This window comes from Zootoca vivipara, chromosome 7 (assembly GCF_965207765.1).
Source record: "Zootoca vivipara chromosome 7, rZooViv2.hap1.1, whole genome shotgun sequence".
Lineage (NCBI taxonomy): Eukaryota > Metazoa > Chordata > Lepidosauria > Squamata > Lacertidae > Zootoca > Zootoca vivipara.
This window is the reverse complement of record NC_142590.1, coordinates 33,247,723-33,264,389: the sequence shown is the minus strand read 5'-3', so window position 1 is coordinate 33,264,389 and position 16,667 is coordinate 33,247,723. Positions and strand designations below refer to the sequence as shown.

At 44.6% G+C, this 16,667-nt stretch overlaps 1 protein-coding gene across 1 annotated transcript in view; it reads right to left on the bottom strand.

Annotated features, from left to right (window-relative positions):
• The window catches only part of WLS (Wnt ligand secretion mediator), a 47,930-nt gene extending 33,563 nt beyond the window's left edge, over window positions 1-14,367 (bottom strand). Inside the window, exon 1 of the mRNA XM_035123294.3 lies at window positions 14,130-14,367. Within this exon, the coding sequence (XP_034979185.1) occupies window positions 14,130-14,235 (106 nt within the window). The 5' untranslated portion in view covers window positions 14,236-14,367. The remainder of the gene's footprint in view (window positions 1-14,129) is intronic.
• Between the last annotated feature and the right edge of the window lie 2,300 nt (window positions 14,368-16,667).

Sequence of the window (16,667 nt, the reverse complement as noted above, 5' to 3'; positions counted from 1 at the left end):
CCTTCTGCATACAAAGCATGTGCCCTTCCATGGCTGTAGCTTGTGTCCCAGCTATGTGGTATAGGCTGAAGCTGGAAACCAGCACTCCTAGCTACTGGGTGATGGCACTAACAGTACTCCTTCTGGGAGAATGCAACCCCATCAAGAACAGTCAACTGGTCAATTTACCAAACTTAGCAATCGCTCGCTCACAAAGCTTCTGTTGTCTTGCCAGGACTCAGCTTCAGTTTACTAGTCCTCGTCCAGCCCTTTATCCACTCCACAAATCGGTCCGGGAATTGCATGGTCTCACCCGGTTCAGATGTTATAGAGAAGTGAGTGCCATCAGTGAACTGGTGACACCTTGCTCAGAATCGCCTAATGCCACTCCCAATGGTGTTAAAGAGTGTCTGACACACGCGCAAGATCCATTCAGTCACATGTAACAGCTTTAAGTGGGTTTTAAAAAGAATTTGGGAGGCCACTCTGCAAATGGTCCTGTAGGCAGGAACAGAACCACGGAAGGACAATGCCAGCAAATTCCATCTGACAGAGCTGGTCTAGGAGGATACGGCGGTTGATGGTATCAAAAGCTACTAAGAGAAAAAGTAGCAGGGTTGCAACTCCTCCTGCCCTAATAAAGACCACCCATCAGACCAACCAAGGCCAATTCCATCCCAAAACCAGTTCTGAAGCCAGAATCAAGTTAGACAACATAACCTGCATCTCCCAACAATGTCTGCAGTTGTGTGGCCACAGTACTCTTTCAGCCACCTTGACCAATAAAAAAATATTGGCATTTTATTGTAGTTTTATACAGGCAATGACCATTTTGTGCAGGGGTTGCATTCCTGACGCCCGTGCATGTTGGTGGAGCATGCATAATCCCCCCCCTTTTCCAGCCGCATCTGGGTTATGGCAATACGCACATGAAAGGGCACATGTTCTCGGAACGCATGCAAAACAGGAGTTGTCTGTATTTCGTAAATTGGTGAAGAATGGAATGGAATAATATAAATAAAACAGGGTGCAGCAGAAGGGGAGAAACAGCAACTCCATGGGAAAAGGAGCGGGAAATCAACAAAAATAAGAAAATAGTTGAAACTGTGTTATGAGTGTATTATGTTAAAAATGTTGTATTTTGGAACCCATGCACAGAGTAGCCAGCATCAATACTTTTGGTCAGTCTCCTCAAAAAAAGCTCAACTCCTCTTGCTTAACAAACAGCTCCATAAACCAGTGGTTTTCAATCCAATGGGAAGATCACTGAAAGTTTATTTATAGTGGGAGTAGATCGCAGTCTCTAGGCGATGCCATGCTCCCAATAGGCCATGGTGAAAGAATGGCCATGAAAAGAAACTCAAAATACTGCTGAATCTATGCCAGTAATAGACCTTTCAGGATGGGATTAGAGGGATTCTGCTATAGTTGTGTACAGAAGATAGCTGCATAGCTCTCAAAAAGTCAGCGGCAGTGAATGGCTCCACACATCCTGCCTTTTGTTTTGCCCCACGGAGCACATACTTGTATCAGTAACTCTGGTCAATTAGCTGGTCATATGAGCTTCCTAATCCTGCGCATCAAGCAATGACTTGCTCCAATGAACCAGACTAGAGCATATTCTTGTGCTTCTGGCCCACCAGAGAGAGGGCTATTCCCTTTTGATGCTGGATCACATAAAATTCTTTCCAAAGCAGGATGTGCAAACCACTAAGGTGCTGGTGCTTCATTGTATCAAATATGCTGTAATACAGAAACGTTTCCATGGTCAAGGGTCCATCGATTTTGGCTCGGCTCTGTAGCCAGCCCTTATTAGTGGCTCCCACCGATCCTTACCGCCTACAAAGCCTCTGGCATGCAGGGGACTCAGGGAAGAGGCCAGGATCCTGTGTCATGCAGAGATGCTCAGTAGAGGGAGGAGGCCAAAACCCCAGAGGGCAGTGCAATGTGTGAGACCTCCCCACAGTCATCTGCAATTGGGAGAAGACTCCGGGGAGGGAATCCGCCACTGAGCATGCTGGCAACCACAGATTTGTGGACACCTGTACAAGGTTGCTGCCTTAAAAAAAAAACTACATACATTTTATTTTAATAAAAAAATTCCTTCAGTAGCACCTTAAAGACCAACTAAGTTTTTATTTTGGTATGAGCTTTGGTGTGCATGCACACTTCTTCATTTTATTTTGTTCATAAAGATAAATGGCAGACAGGAAAAGAATAAGCAAAGTATCCCAATATTTAAGCCACAAGCCTATAGGTCATGCAACTACTTCAGAAGCAAAGGAAGTCTGCAGGCTGTTAGCCGACCATTCCTAAAGCCACACACACGGCATTGCAGATTATGCTAAATGTCACAAGCAAATTAAACCATACCACAAGTGTATTCTGGTAAGGTTCCTATTACTGTGTGTATGAATATCCAGGCTTAATTTTCAATATACAGGGACGGGGGATTAAAAGCACATTCCCCCCCCCTTGCACTTTCCCCCAAAAGCATTCTCTCAAGCTGGGGGGTGGGGAGAGAATGCCCAGTAATTGCTTTTTAAAGAACAAAGGACTAGAAAAGTGAAACAAAACCAGATTCCAGTCCTCACCCACCTCTTCTCTCAGCTCAGCCCATTCATCCGTCCCCTGCAATGAAATCAGTCCTTTAAAGCACCGGTCTGATTATTTGTAATTGGTTTCCTTACGTTCCTGCTTTCCTTCCTATATGTCCAACTGCAGCAAATACCTAGCATGCAACTACAATGCAAAAAAAATGTTTCGTAAAGGAATGTTTGTGTCCTGCTTGGCACAAAAGCTGAGCACAGCACTCTCTTCTCCCGAGCTTTGTTCCGCATCATGCTTTGCAATCCTGTTCACTGACTCTGCTGCCATTCCAAAGACATCCACCACCACCTTTTGGCTCAACACTTCTTTCCTATTGAACGGCGCTGAAGCCAGCTCTGTCATACGGTGATGCCAAACGGTGATGATGCTTGTCTACTGTACCACCCCCAACAAGTCTAGAAAATATGCAAGATACCTCTTCTTCACAGTTGTTTAGCTTTATTTGGAAAGGCACTATGGGCCAGAGGTTTTCAACCTTTTTGAGTCCACGGCTCCCTTGACCAACTACATTCTTTCTGTGGCACCCGAGAGGCTTAGGAGCCCAGTTATGTCACCCCTTTCCTGCAGAGCTGGCAGAGTCTCACCCTTTTTCAAACACCCTTCTTTGTGGAGTGTTCCCTCAGCCTCCTCTCCTCTCCCCTCTCCTTGGGAGTCCTCCAGGCAGCAGTCGCAGCTTAGCTGCCCCCCTACTCCAAAGAGAGGTGCCTGGGAAGCACCCCCTGGCCAGCCCCAGAGACACCATTCACCTGGGGAGTAGCCAGGACTGCTGCAACAAACAGCATTGCATGCCTTTAGGAGGCAAAGACGCAAGAGGGCATCAGAGGAGGGAAGGAAAGAGGGACAGAGGCCAGAGTTGCTCATGGCACCCCTATCATTCAAGGCACCCCAGGGTGCCACGGCCCACTGGCTGAAAACCACTGCTATGGGCCACAAGTTTCAAACAGTGTTCAAGTTATGGCAGGGCATCTAAAGTCCTGCGGAGTTCATGGGTAAGAAATCGGGGAGGCAGGAGGAGGTGGGTTTTTTGGGTTGTTTTTTTTGCAGAACAGCATTTGTTTAATTGAGAACTGTCTACTTCAAATACAAAGACCTCACAGAGTTTTTTATCTGAAGAGCTGTGTCTGGAATGTCTGGCTCTTCTCAAAGAGTATTGCTTGAATTCAAGCCATTCATGCAGAATGGTGGCTGTAATGTTCCCCTTTAGATGTTGGGGGATTTGTTAGGCGATACAAAAAAAAATTAAAAGCAAAGTGGGTGGAACAAAAGACCTCGAGGGCAGGGAAAAAAAGAGTCTGTTTAAGTTTGGACCAGATGTCCTTTAAAACACAGCATGATGACAGATAAAATCTGGGTGACAGTCAACTTGAGCACCCAACTCAGAGAGATGCTCTGTTTAGTTCAACCTAGTTTCTGGCATTTTATATGTTTGGCACTATTGGTTGAACACAACGTAACGTTTGCTGAAGTATTTAATTTGTTTACAAAATTGTTAACTTGGGTACTTTTGTAAATAAATACTTAAGAACGAAAACTTGCAAGTGAGAAGCTACAATGTCAGAGAGCACTAAACAAAACATCCTCTCCAGTTCAATTATATTCCCATCCATTCTGTTCAGCAGTTAGCAAATAAGTACTGTATATTCCTGTGTATAAGACTACTTTTTATCCCAGGAAAATCTCAAAAGTTGGGGGTCGTCTTATACGCCGGGTCGTATTTCTTATACGACGATTACATCCCAAACTCTATATTCTAACTGGAAAAGTTGGGGGTCATCTTATGTGCCCAGTCGTCTTATACGCCAGAGTATACGGTATTCATCCCATGTGCTCCCCTCCCCACCCCCTCCACCTGGGAAGGCGTGCGCTATGAGAAACATAGTTACCCCTTTTCCTCAAGCCTTTCTGCCTTTCCTCACTGGATCTGCCTTCCTCACTGGAATTATCAATCTGAATTGAATAGTTTGTGTTTCCAGAAGAAAGTGTTATAATTTCTAGAGTGATAGCAGTGTTAGTGTTAGCAACAGTCTTGTGTGGCTTCTTAAAGACTAAGAAATGTTACTATGGCACAAGCTTTTCCAGACTACACTCCTCTTTGGATATGGTGATGGGGAAGAGGAAGTTGGAAGCCTGAGGTCAGAGGGAAAATATAGATAGCGACAACTCAATCAGAAGCAGAATGCATGCAAAGTAACCGCAGTGATTGCTTTATCACCCATCAACTTACAATGCATCTGTAGAGGAAAGGGAATCCATTGTCCCTACTGAGACCTGAGAAAGGAGTTGAACTTATATCACTGGCTTATGAATACTGCCATTTCTCATATGGGATTTGTGTCCACCGACACAATTGCTTAGGCATTGGCCTGATGGACCTACGCAGAATGCAGAAGGGCATTTTATGCAGCTGATGGCATACATGGAAGATGAGCAAGGAGGAATAAAACACTGACGTCAAGGCTGACATCATTAGGTCCTATAATAGTATTGACAGAGAAAATGTGGGGACACATTTGCTACCTGGATTTTGCAGGGTCTCATTATTATGCTGATGTGCAACTGGAAAGATGGTTTAGGTCAAAGGTTTTCAACCTTTTTGAGTCCACGGCTCCCTTGACCAACTATATTATTTCTGCAGCAGCCCTGTGGGGCTCAGGAGCCCAGTTATGTCACCCTTTCCTGCAGAGCTGGCAGCCTCTCACCCTTTTTCAAACACCCTCCCTTGTGGAGTGTTCCCTCAGGCTCCTCTCCTCTCTGCTCTCCTTGGGAGTCCTCTGGGCAGCCGTTGCTGCCATCCCAGGTCTCTAAGCTGCCCTACCCCACCCCAAAGAGAGGTGCCTCCTCACACAGCCCCACAGGGGCCTGGGACTTGCCTGTCCATTCCCAACAGCAAGGGCTGGCAGGCTGACTGGTGGGCTTCCTCACCTGCTTGCTTGCTTAGTCCAAGGCCACCTCAGCTCCTAGCAACCAGCACTCCCTGGCCAGCCCCAGAGGTACCATTCGCCTGCAGAGCTTGTAGCCAGGGCTGTGCACAAGCTTTTGGGAGGCAGAGACGCAAGAGGGCATCAGAGGAAGGAGGGAAGAGGGACAGAGGCCAGTGTTGCCCGCAGCACCCCTGACCATCATTCAAGGCACCCCAGGGTACCATGGCACACCAGTTGAAAACCACTGGTTTAGGTTACGGAGCTGTTTGTTAAGCAAGAACAAGCCTACAACCCAAAGCCTGAGAGAGGAAAGTATAATTCTACAAAATTGGTTTTAGATATATGATACATTGGGGTAGTTTTAGTTGAGAGCAGTAGCTGGCAACAAGTGGCATCCTGTCACCTTATATCTTCTGGGTCTGTCCTATAGGAGGCTATTCCTGGACATCAATTAATCCTAGTTAGTCTTTATTAGATGGGTATTGTACTATCAGATGTGCCCAGTGTCAAGATGCAATGCTATTTGATGGGTCAGAACAATGTGGTTTTATTGCAGGGTTTGGCTATTCTACATGTTGTAAGAATTTAAGAGAATTATCTAGATCAGGGGTCCCCCAAACTAAGGCCCAGGGGCCAGATGCGGCCCAATCACCTTCTAAATCCGGCCCACAGACAGTCCAGGAATCAGCGTGTTTTTACATGAGTAGAATGTGTCCTTTTATTTAAAATGCATCTCTAGGTTATTTGTGGGGCATAGAAATACGTTCATTTCCCCCCAAAAAATAGTCTGGCCCCCCACAAGGTCTGAGGGACAGTGGACCGGCCCCCTGCTGAAAAAGTTTGCTGACCCCTGATCTAGATAAAGGGTCCGATTTCGGGTGGAATCCTGAACCCGGCAAGACATTATTTGAAACCCCTGCCTGCGCAAAAGTAACAGAGACCAGACCAGAGTTATAATGGAAATCAAGGCAGCTAGTTAAGCCTGATCTTTATTAAAAGCTGTTGCAACAGGGTAGTCACACACACACACACACACACACACACACACACACACACACACACACAGGAGGGGGGGGGAAAGAGACCCAGAGCCATGCATGCAAGCCCTTATATAGACAATTTTAATTGCCCGCCTTGGAGTCCAAGACCACCCCCAGAAACATCACAGATACATCACAGAAGAGGTGGCTACAACAGAAATCTGAGTGCCTTGTTTTTATCCTGCCTGGCAAGTTACCTGTTAATGGTCATTTGACTGGATTACCTGGGGAGCCTGGCCAGTCTTTTGTAATGATAAATACTTAGTTCCTGAGCCAGGTCACAGGCTCACACCCTATTCATATCTTAAATGTGCCCTTAAGACAGGATTTGTGAGGAAAGAGACAATGGGGAGATCTCCCACTTTGACCTTGCAGAGAAATGTTGTTGTTGTTGTTGTTTAGTCGTGTCTCTTCGTGACCCCATGGACCAGAGCATGCCAGGAAATCCTGTCTTGCACTGCCTCCCTGTTCATAGCTTTGAGAACACTGTCCAACCATCTCATCCTCTGTCGTCCCCTTCTCCTTCTGCCCTCCATCTTTCCCAACATCAGGGTCTTTTCCAGGGAGTCTTCTCCTCTCATGAGGTGGCCAAAGTATTGGAGCCTCAGCTTTAGGATCTGTACTTCCAGTGAGCACTCAGGGTAGAGAAACATTTGAGGACAATTTGTTCAGGACTTTTTTTCTGTGAAGTTTCAGACATGTGGTTTATATATAGTCATGAACACTTATCTTTAATATATATGTGATTTTAAAATTCTTATAACATACACAATAGGCTGCCCACGTTGTACATTTTCTGGAGAAGGAACCCAGGGCTTTGGTCCTTAAAGTACTTCTGTGTTACTGTCCATTTTTGGTCAGTAACAGTCTGGTGATGATGGTACCCACAAAGTCATAACAAGTGATTGCTAGCAGCTCACCAGAGACACAGTCTAAATGTTTGTAGACACGTGCAACAAAATTCTTCTTCCCCCTAATAATGGCATTTATCATGTGCTTTCCTGAAATGGAAGTCAGAAGGCTTCCAAGGGCTCCAAATTAAACACAAACATGCCCTGGCATGCAAAAATGCATTTTGGGTACTGCAGACAGTTGTTCCACAGCACTAACTCTTACACCATAGCCCCCTCAACCAATCTTTGCTGCCGTGATTCCTGGTCCGCAGTCCACAGCTCTTGAAGGAAGCTTTCCTTGAGAAAGCTGTGCTAAGAACAGCGGCTTCTCAACTCCTTTTCAAATCTATGTTTTTATGAGGTCTGCCTGGGAGTGAAGTGTTTGGCATTCCACACCTACTCCCAACAGCATTATGCAGACAGTTTACAAGCTACAGTATATGTGATTCAGACCCTACTCCACCCTAGTTTTGTCTTTAAATGTTGGTTTTGATAGCAAGGGGAGGGGACAGTTCTTGCGACCAGAAGTCCATAGCCTCCCAAGAAGGAAGCTCAGGCAGATTCTTCTGACTAGGCCCCTTGAACCTTTGCTAGAGTCCCACCACATGTCTGCAGCCAATTTATTGGCGCCGTTTTACCTCAAGACACCTTTCTGGAAACTTTCAACCATTTGGGGGGGGGGAATGTTTGCTTCAATAGTGAAACACAAACCACTATGGCCTGTATAAGTACTGTTTAATCTAAATACATCACAGGCTCCCAGATCAACATTTAAAATGTATCTGCAGCTGGAATTTTGCCCTTCTTTTATTTTTTACAGCTCCTTTCTGCGTTTCACATTATTTACCGATCTTTGTTTCACACCCCAATGGATCGTTCAGAAAAATCTGAATCGCAGGGTGTCCACACTGATTAAAACTTGAAGCCTAGTGACCTCGTGTGATGTTAACTACTCCCATGCTCCAAGAGCTCTCTGCTTTTCTGTTCAATTACCCCCTTCTGTGCAGAGCTATCGCTACCAAATGAGTGCATACAATAGGCTTCTGCTTCATTACACTAACCAACAGGAGGGCAGGCATAAACAAGCTAATTTACCATCCTCAACTCTCACATCGCTAGCCTACATCACAAATCTGTTTCTGTGGAAAGAATTAAAAAAAACCCCACTAACTTGCAACTCGCTCAGTTCATAGCACTTTACAACCAAGTCAAACTTTTAGCAGAAGCTCTTCCCTTTTGGTAGTTTTTGCATAGTCTGGCTACACTTCTACACATCCTTACATGTGAGTCTGTCCCACTGAAATCAGAAGATCTTGCTTCCCAGTAAAGAGGTTTAGGATTGTGCTTATGTATGTTGTTTTTCGTGAGTGTGACTTATCGATGTAAGGTACACTGAACTTATGGAAGAGTGGCCTACTTACTTTTTACTGGATTCAGCAATAGGATTTTTTTCTGCTGCCTCTCTCTCCCAATTCTCAACCAGTGCTGCGTTTAGTTCAGTTATTTCCCCATGTTTGTGCCTTTCCTATAAAAGTATCAAAAGGCAGCAATTTTCTACATCCTTTTCTCCTGGAACATGCTGCCCCCAACCAGAAGCACAAGGCAAGGTTGTTTGTTTCTCCAGAGAAATCATTATGACAAAGTTGATTTTGAAATTTTCCTAAAGAGGCACTGTTGACCATGAATGATGTCATTAATTGTTGTTGTTGTTGCTGCTGCTGCTGCTGCTGCTAAGAATTACATTTGTATACTGCCCTTCATCCATATCTCAGGGCCATTCACAACATAAAGTTACAATATAAAAACCACAAAATACATAACAAGAATAAAAACAACAACAAACCAATAATTCCACCCTCCCACAACACATTTAAAAGGGCATTAGATGTCAATCAGCCAAAGGTCTGGTTGAAAAGGAACAGTTTTTGCCTGGCACCTAAAGGTGTACAATGAAGGTGGCGAACAAATCTCCATGAGGAGAGCATTCGGATTAGATAGCAAGTTTTCTACTATATACTTCTTGAAGCAGCCTATGACTACAGTACTGCAATTTGACTTCTGTAGCATGCATATTTTCACTGTGACCCTCCAAGCCAATTCAACACACACACACACACACACACACACACACACACACACACACGGGAAACATTTGCTAATTGCAGCATCACATACTTGGGCCTTGGTCCAAGCCCTCCTTTTGTCAATTTTTACTCTGGATAAAAAACACATTTCCTGCTCCTTCAGCCAGACTATTAAATCTCTCACAACACAAGTCTAAATAGCAGTGATGATCCAACATTGTTCACAGCAGAGGCAAGAGCACAGCTCTGAGAGGAAAAACAGTGTCTTTCAAGCTGTAACATTTCAATTCTACAGTGTCTAATCCGCAGGTAACTACTGGTACCTCATAAAACAGTTTATTTAGACTAGCCTATCCCACCTAGACATAAGTCTGCATCTACCACATACATGCCTGAAGGAATACTAAAGTATCCTTGGTATGTGCACAGAGCCTTTTCATCTCAAGGGAAGCATTCCTAGCTTACAGAAAGAGTTTGAATTTTAGCTTCAGGCAAAACAGAAGCCTTCTTCGCTGGAGGAGAAACCATTTCCCTTACCAAACATGCCAAGATCCTTAAAGCAGGGGAAAATCTTCATTTTTAAAATGAGATTAGGGTTTCTGACACTATCATAGCACTTTTAGTCTTGTTTTATCTCTCAACCACTCCCATGATAGAGGTTAGGCTACAAAAGAGCGACTTTGTGGAGGGCTTTTTATCGGGATCTTTTATATACCAAACCCATTAGACTCCCAAATCAGATTCACTAACAGCTTCAGAAGGTGAGGGGGATTACTGAGAAAGAAACCAGCAGTAACATTTTACTTTGGTGTCTAGTAATAGCTCTGACAATCCTTATTAGGACTACAGCGGAGTGTTGTACCGCATAAAACCAAGCAAAGACACCATTATAGCTGTAAAGCCGTTTACTGCAAGTTATGCCATTACATGAGATAAAGGCAAGGCAAGGCAATGCAGTTTGGGTAGGATCTAAAGTATTCCACCTCAAGTCCTTATTATCTATTCTTCACCACTCTTAAAAACAAACAGATTTGCGCCATGTAGTTTCATTTTCCAGTGCATTTTCCCATTCAGCTGCAATTAACAGATATTCACTGACGAAGGGAGTAGACATGACCTTTCTTGTCTATTTCCTATCTCAAGAATCTATGCTAAGACTGCGGGCTGAATATTTCCAAGCAGAAGAGCCCCCATGCAGCGTTCATACCCTGAGTACAGCATGTACCTGTTCAGCAGAGCAGCCCTAGCCACAGATGTGGCAAGGGATCCCAGTGTTTAAAACTGCATGACGGAATAAAATAAGCAAAACTAATCTTGAATAAAGATAGGCAATCTGACATAGGGTCATCCATGAAGCACAGAACTTGTTAAGTGTTGACCAAGGTAAAACACCACCTTGTTAACTTCTAGGGACTTTCTTTTAAGGATCAAAGAAGAAGCCAGTCCTACCTCACCCTTGGCCATGAGAGTCATAGAATTGTAGAATGGGAAGGGACCCTGAGGATCATCCAGCCTAACCCGCTGAAATGCAGGAATATGCAGCTGTTCCATATGCGGATCGAACCTGCAACCTTGGCATTCTCAACACCATGCTGGAACAAACTGATCTATCTAGGATTTTGTCATGAACATGGATCTTCTATGGGAGATCGCTAACACACTATAAACCACTATCAGTTGACTGAAAAAATGATGAATGGAAATTACTATTAGGGGACTGAATGTAGGTGCAAGGTTACCACTATGAATTCATTAAGCAACAATCTTAAGTATCGTCACATAGTCTGGGATCAGAAATCACACTCCTCACTGAGCTAACCATATTTTGTTGGATTCAGAATGTGCAAACTCCCACCCCTCCTTGATACTAAACTTCCAAGTTTGCAAAACCACTGTTTGCCATGATGTCCAAACCAGTAACTTGTGGTTTGAAACCTCCCTGAACACAAGCATCACTTGGTAGTAAAACAACAACAACAAGCCCCAACCTCCAACATAACAGCGCGCAGAATTTTATCTGGAAATTTAGTATTCAAAAGTATTCCACAGTCTTGTATTTGAATTGGAAGCTATGCTTCTGAAGGATGTACTCATGGCTCAAACATACCGAACCAGAAAACCTGAGTTACGTAATGGCATACAACAGCAAAATCATGTAGCTGCTATTCTACAATTTGATCTAAAGCAGGCATGGCCAAACTTGGCCCTCCAGCTGTTTTGGGACTACAACTCCCATCATCTCTAGCTAACAGGACCAGTGGTCAGGGATAATGGGAACTGTAGTTCCAAAACAAAGGAATCTGTGGCCCTCCAGGTGTTACTTGACTACAACTCCCATCACCCCTGGCTATTGACCATGGTTGTTGGGACAACTGGGCATTCAACATCTGGAGTCCAGCAACTTCTGGAGGACCGCAGGTTTATTACCCTCATCTAAGTGTTCTAACATGGTGCCTTAAAATATTTCCCAGGCTTTCAGAACTTGAAGGTGGAAGGCATTTTAAGCAAGCACTGTGCATTAGGACACACTAAATCCACTTGCAAAAATAAAAATACATTAGGTGAAAAGCCTAGCACATGACGTAGTTAAGATGAGGTGGGATAACCGACTGGCAGGATCCTTGAAATAAAAACCTCTGTGAAGTTTGTTGCAACATGCCTCAGATTTGCTGTAACAACCCATTAGTGGTGTCTTGCAGGCTCATGTTGGGGAAAGCCTTCGTGAGATGAACCTTGAAACTGAGAAATAAAACAAAGGATTTGGGGTATGCTTGCTCCAGAGACATAACAATTAAAGGTTACGTCACTGCTTAAGAAACTGCCTGGAGCAAGAGTTTTCAGAGTGCTGAGCACACTAAGGAGAGCAAGATTTTAAGTACTGTAGTCTCTCTTCCACTAAGCATTTGCTCCACTAACATTTCCCACAAATGTCTGAAGAAGTGTGCATGCACACGAAAGCTCATACCAAAATATAAACTTAGTTGGTCTTTAAGGTGCTACTGAAGGAATTTTTTTATTTTGCTTCGACTCAGACCAACACGGCTACCTACCTGTAACTAATTTCCCACAAAGGTCACTCCATATTCATTTTTCTTAGACATAAGTAGATTTGCCCGGAAAGGGTTTTTTCTTCTTCTACATCTTAAACAGATACAGTGTGTGCAGGTAACTAGCAATTTGGATTTTAATTTAAAACAAAAAAGAAAAGAAAAACAAGCACACCCTAAACAGAACTATTTATTTGTGAAGCAAAGTAAGGGCACTGGGTTACTAGACTACAGTATTTGCCATATCATTTCCCTGTACCGTACGACAGATGTCAGAATAAATGGAAGTTTTGGGGCATTGATAGATAATAAAAAATAGTGAGTACCTGTCTGAGCTAGAAACAAGGATTAGCACCCGGGGATCTGAAAAGAAAAAGCCCTCAAACAGAATGGAACATGCTTTCCACTTTAGTTTGCCATTTCATGCCCCCAAGCTGTTAACACAGGTTGTTGAATTAAGCATTTCCTCGGTTCCTACCATTTAGTTATCTGTAAACATAGGAATTTCGACTTGGGAGAGCAGCAACCCCATAAGTTTCAGACAGTCAAACACAACAGAGGGACGCTTTTGGGGGGAATTCCTGGCCAATCTTCCTATATCCCAGGAATGGGAGGGTTATGAGGGAGACAGTTGAACTGTGCATCCATGCAGCACAACTTTTACTTCGCCTGGAAGGAAGGCGCGAGGAAGGAGGAAACAAAAAAACCTTTTGTCCACCCATTATGTTAAAAGAAAGGTGCGCCCCCCCCCCAGCAAGATCTCAGGTAAGTGGTAAGTCGCCTCCATCGAGACAGGAGCAAAGAATCGAAGGGAGTGTGTGCAAATAATAATAATAATAACCCTTCACCCTCCGGGTTTGTGTGTGTGTGGGGGGGTGTCACTTCCTTCTTCCCCCGAGGGAGCGTCCTTACCCCCTTAAATCCAAACTTAGAGACTGCCTAAGCAAATGTAAGCCTTGCTCGAGAAAGACACGCAAGAGAAAGGCAGATCCCCGTCAAGGAGGCACAATGCGCAAACATTCCTTTCGTGGGCTCGAGCAGCTCCTCTTCTCATTGCAATTGAAAGAGATTAGCTCTCTCCCTGCAGCCCAGTCGGAGAGGAAGGGGAAGGGAGGGAGATAGTCGGGACGAGGCTGAAGTAATAGGGAATATCAACTTCGCGTTTCACACAATCTCTCCCCCCCCCCCGCCGGCTTTCTTGAAGAAACCAAGTCGCCATGCTTAAGAGGTTTCGCCCTTCCACTCGCTTCCTTGGAGCAGATCCTGGAAGCGAGGCCGAAACACACACACACACACCCCGAACAAACTTTTTTCTGCGCGCGCCCCTCCCTCCTTCCTTCCCTCCCTTCTTTCTCCTTCCTTTGCAGCCACTCGAGTGCAGGGGGCACAAAGAGGCCCGTGGCGCGGTGTTTTCTTAACTACAATAGCCGGGCTAATTAGATCACAGAAGCAAAGTCTCGAAAAGAGGGAAGAGAGAAGCCAGAAAGAGAAAGAGGGAGAAAGAAAGAAAGGCGAAGGAAAAGAAGGATAAAGTTTGCCCCTGCAACGCACTTACCGATCAGACCGCCCACCAGAAAGGCGATGATTTGGAAAATCAGCAAGATCACGCCAACAATGCACAGCTTCTTAGTGCTCATGTTCTCGATAATTGCCCCTGCCATTTTTTGCAGCTTGCTCCCTTTGCACAAGCTACTGCGGCAAAAGTTAAGGCTGTCAGGGATGGGGAGGAGGAGCGGCGGCCGCCTCTGCACTGATTGCCCGGGCAAGTCCGGATCCGAATCCCGCTCTGCCGGGAGCTGTGATTGTGGCCGGCGCTCGGCTGCATGTGGCTGCTTTAAAGGAGCAGGAAAGCGGATCACATGATACCCACCTCCCTCCGTCGCCGCCTCCTCCTCCCGCCTTCCTGTGCTATTCAGCAGCAATTGGTGTCAAGTCTTGCAGAGCAGTGGGGGGCAAGGCGGAGGAAGGGGGCTTGGAATTAACAAGTGGAAAAAGGACAGGGCGGGTTCCCCCCAACTCCAGAAAGGGTTCTCTGGGTCTCTCCCGGGGCCTAGCCCGGCGAGAACAAAAAGCCCCCAGAAAAGTTCACCAGACTTGGGGATGGATGTTAAGGAAGGATAACACGAAGATGCTATTAAGATGTGTCCTTTAAAACGATTTTATTACAAGTTCAGCGAGGGCGGGGAGAAAACTTTGCGCTTTCTGTTTCAAAATTAGCTACCCCTCCGTTTTGTGTGGTTGGTGACTTCTGCCTTACCTCCGAAGCTGCTTGAAAGGCAGAAAAACCACAACACTTGTCATATTCTTTTGCCACATAACCACATTGAGGTACAATCCAGCAACAATAGTCACTACAGGTGAGGTGACAGAACAGGAAATGGTAGTGGTGAAAAAGGATATCCACTCTAGACATCACAATAATGTCCACAAATAATCTGTCATGAACTTGGTTCAATAAGTGACACCATCAAATTTCAAATGCTGTGGTTACATTTCCAAATGTTCACCACCACCACCACCTATAACAAATTCACTAATTGCAAAAAATAATAATAGTTCCTTATTTTATCTTTAGAAGTGCATTATATACAAACTTAAGAAAGGGCCCTCTCTGTGGTGGCCTCTGGAAGGAGGTACATCTGATGCTGCTGATGTGTTAAAACCATTTTACTAGGTTAAAACCATTTTACCTACCATTGTCGAAGGGAAACTCCCCACCGGAGTAGAAAGCATATATCAAACAGATGGAAAGCTCTTCAATCTGAGCAGGCTGAAAGCAAAAAGTAAGGCTACCGTAACTTCCATCATAGAGCTTCAGTATGCTGATGACAACGTAGTGTGTGCACGCTCAGAGGATGACCTCCGAACCATCCTAAATATCTTTGCAGAAGCTTACTCAACATCCAAAAAAACAAAGTGCTGCATCAACAAGTACAAAATAACCCCTCTGCAGCGCCACAAATCCAACTCAGTGGTGTAACATTGGAAAATGTCAATCACTTCTCCTACCTAGGCAGTTATCTTTCCACAAGGGCCAACATTGATGCCGAAATCCAGCATCGCCTGAGCTCTGCGGGTACAGCTTTCTCCCGATTGAAGTGCAGAGTGTTTGAGGATCGGGACATTCGCAGGGAAACCAAAATGCTTGTTTACAAAGCTATTCTACTACCAACCTTACTATATGCTTGTGAAACATGGACCACTTATAAACGCCATCTCCAACTTCTTGAAAGATTCCATCAACGGTGTCTCTGAAAATTTTTACACATCACTTGGGAAGACAGGCAAAACTAATATCAGTGTACTGGAAGAAGCAAAGATCAGCAGTGTTGAATGATTCTTCAATATCAACTTCATTGGACTGGTCATGTTGTGCGGATGCCTGATATCATCTTCCAAAGCAACTACTCTATTCTGAACTTAAAAATGGAAAGCGTAATGCTGGTGGTCAACAAAAGAGGTTTAAGGACTGTCTTTAAAAAATGTAAAAGGCAAATCTAAAAAAAGTAGTATAAACACTGACAACTGGGAAACACTGGCCTGCGAGCGCTCCAGTTGGAGAACAGCCTTTACCAAAGGTGTCATGGGCTTTGAAGACACTCAAACTCAGGACGCAAGGGAGAAACGTGCTAAGAGGAAGGCACGCTTGGCAAATCCACATCATGATCAACTCCCGCCCAGAAACCAATGTCCCCACTGTGGAAGGAAGTGTGGATCCAGAATTGGCCTCCACAGTCACTTAGGGACTCATTGTTAAAACCGTGTTTATGGAAGACAGTCTTACTCGGCTACGAGTGATCGCCACAGAAGAAGAAGAAGACCTGCCATTATTCTAGATACTGGTAGTTTTAGAGGGTTGAATGGTTTTATTTCTCTTAAATTTATTGTTGATTATGTTTTATAATTTTACTTTTTTGTACACCACCCTGTGATCCATGTATGGATGTAGGGTGGTGTATACATTTTTAAAATGTCAAACACACTATCTTAGTCACAGTCACTGCTGTGTGTAGTAGATTAGAAGAATCACAATTCTTACAGCTAAGAAACTGAGGCAGCAAATGATTGGCCAAAGCTCCCCCACCAGACTTCA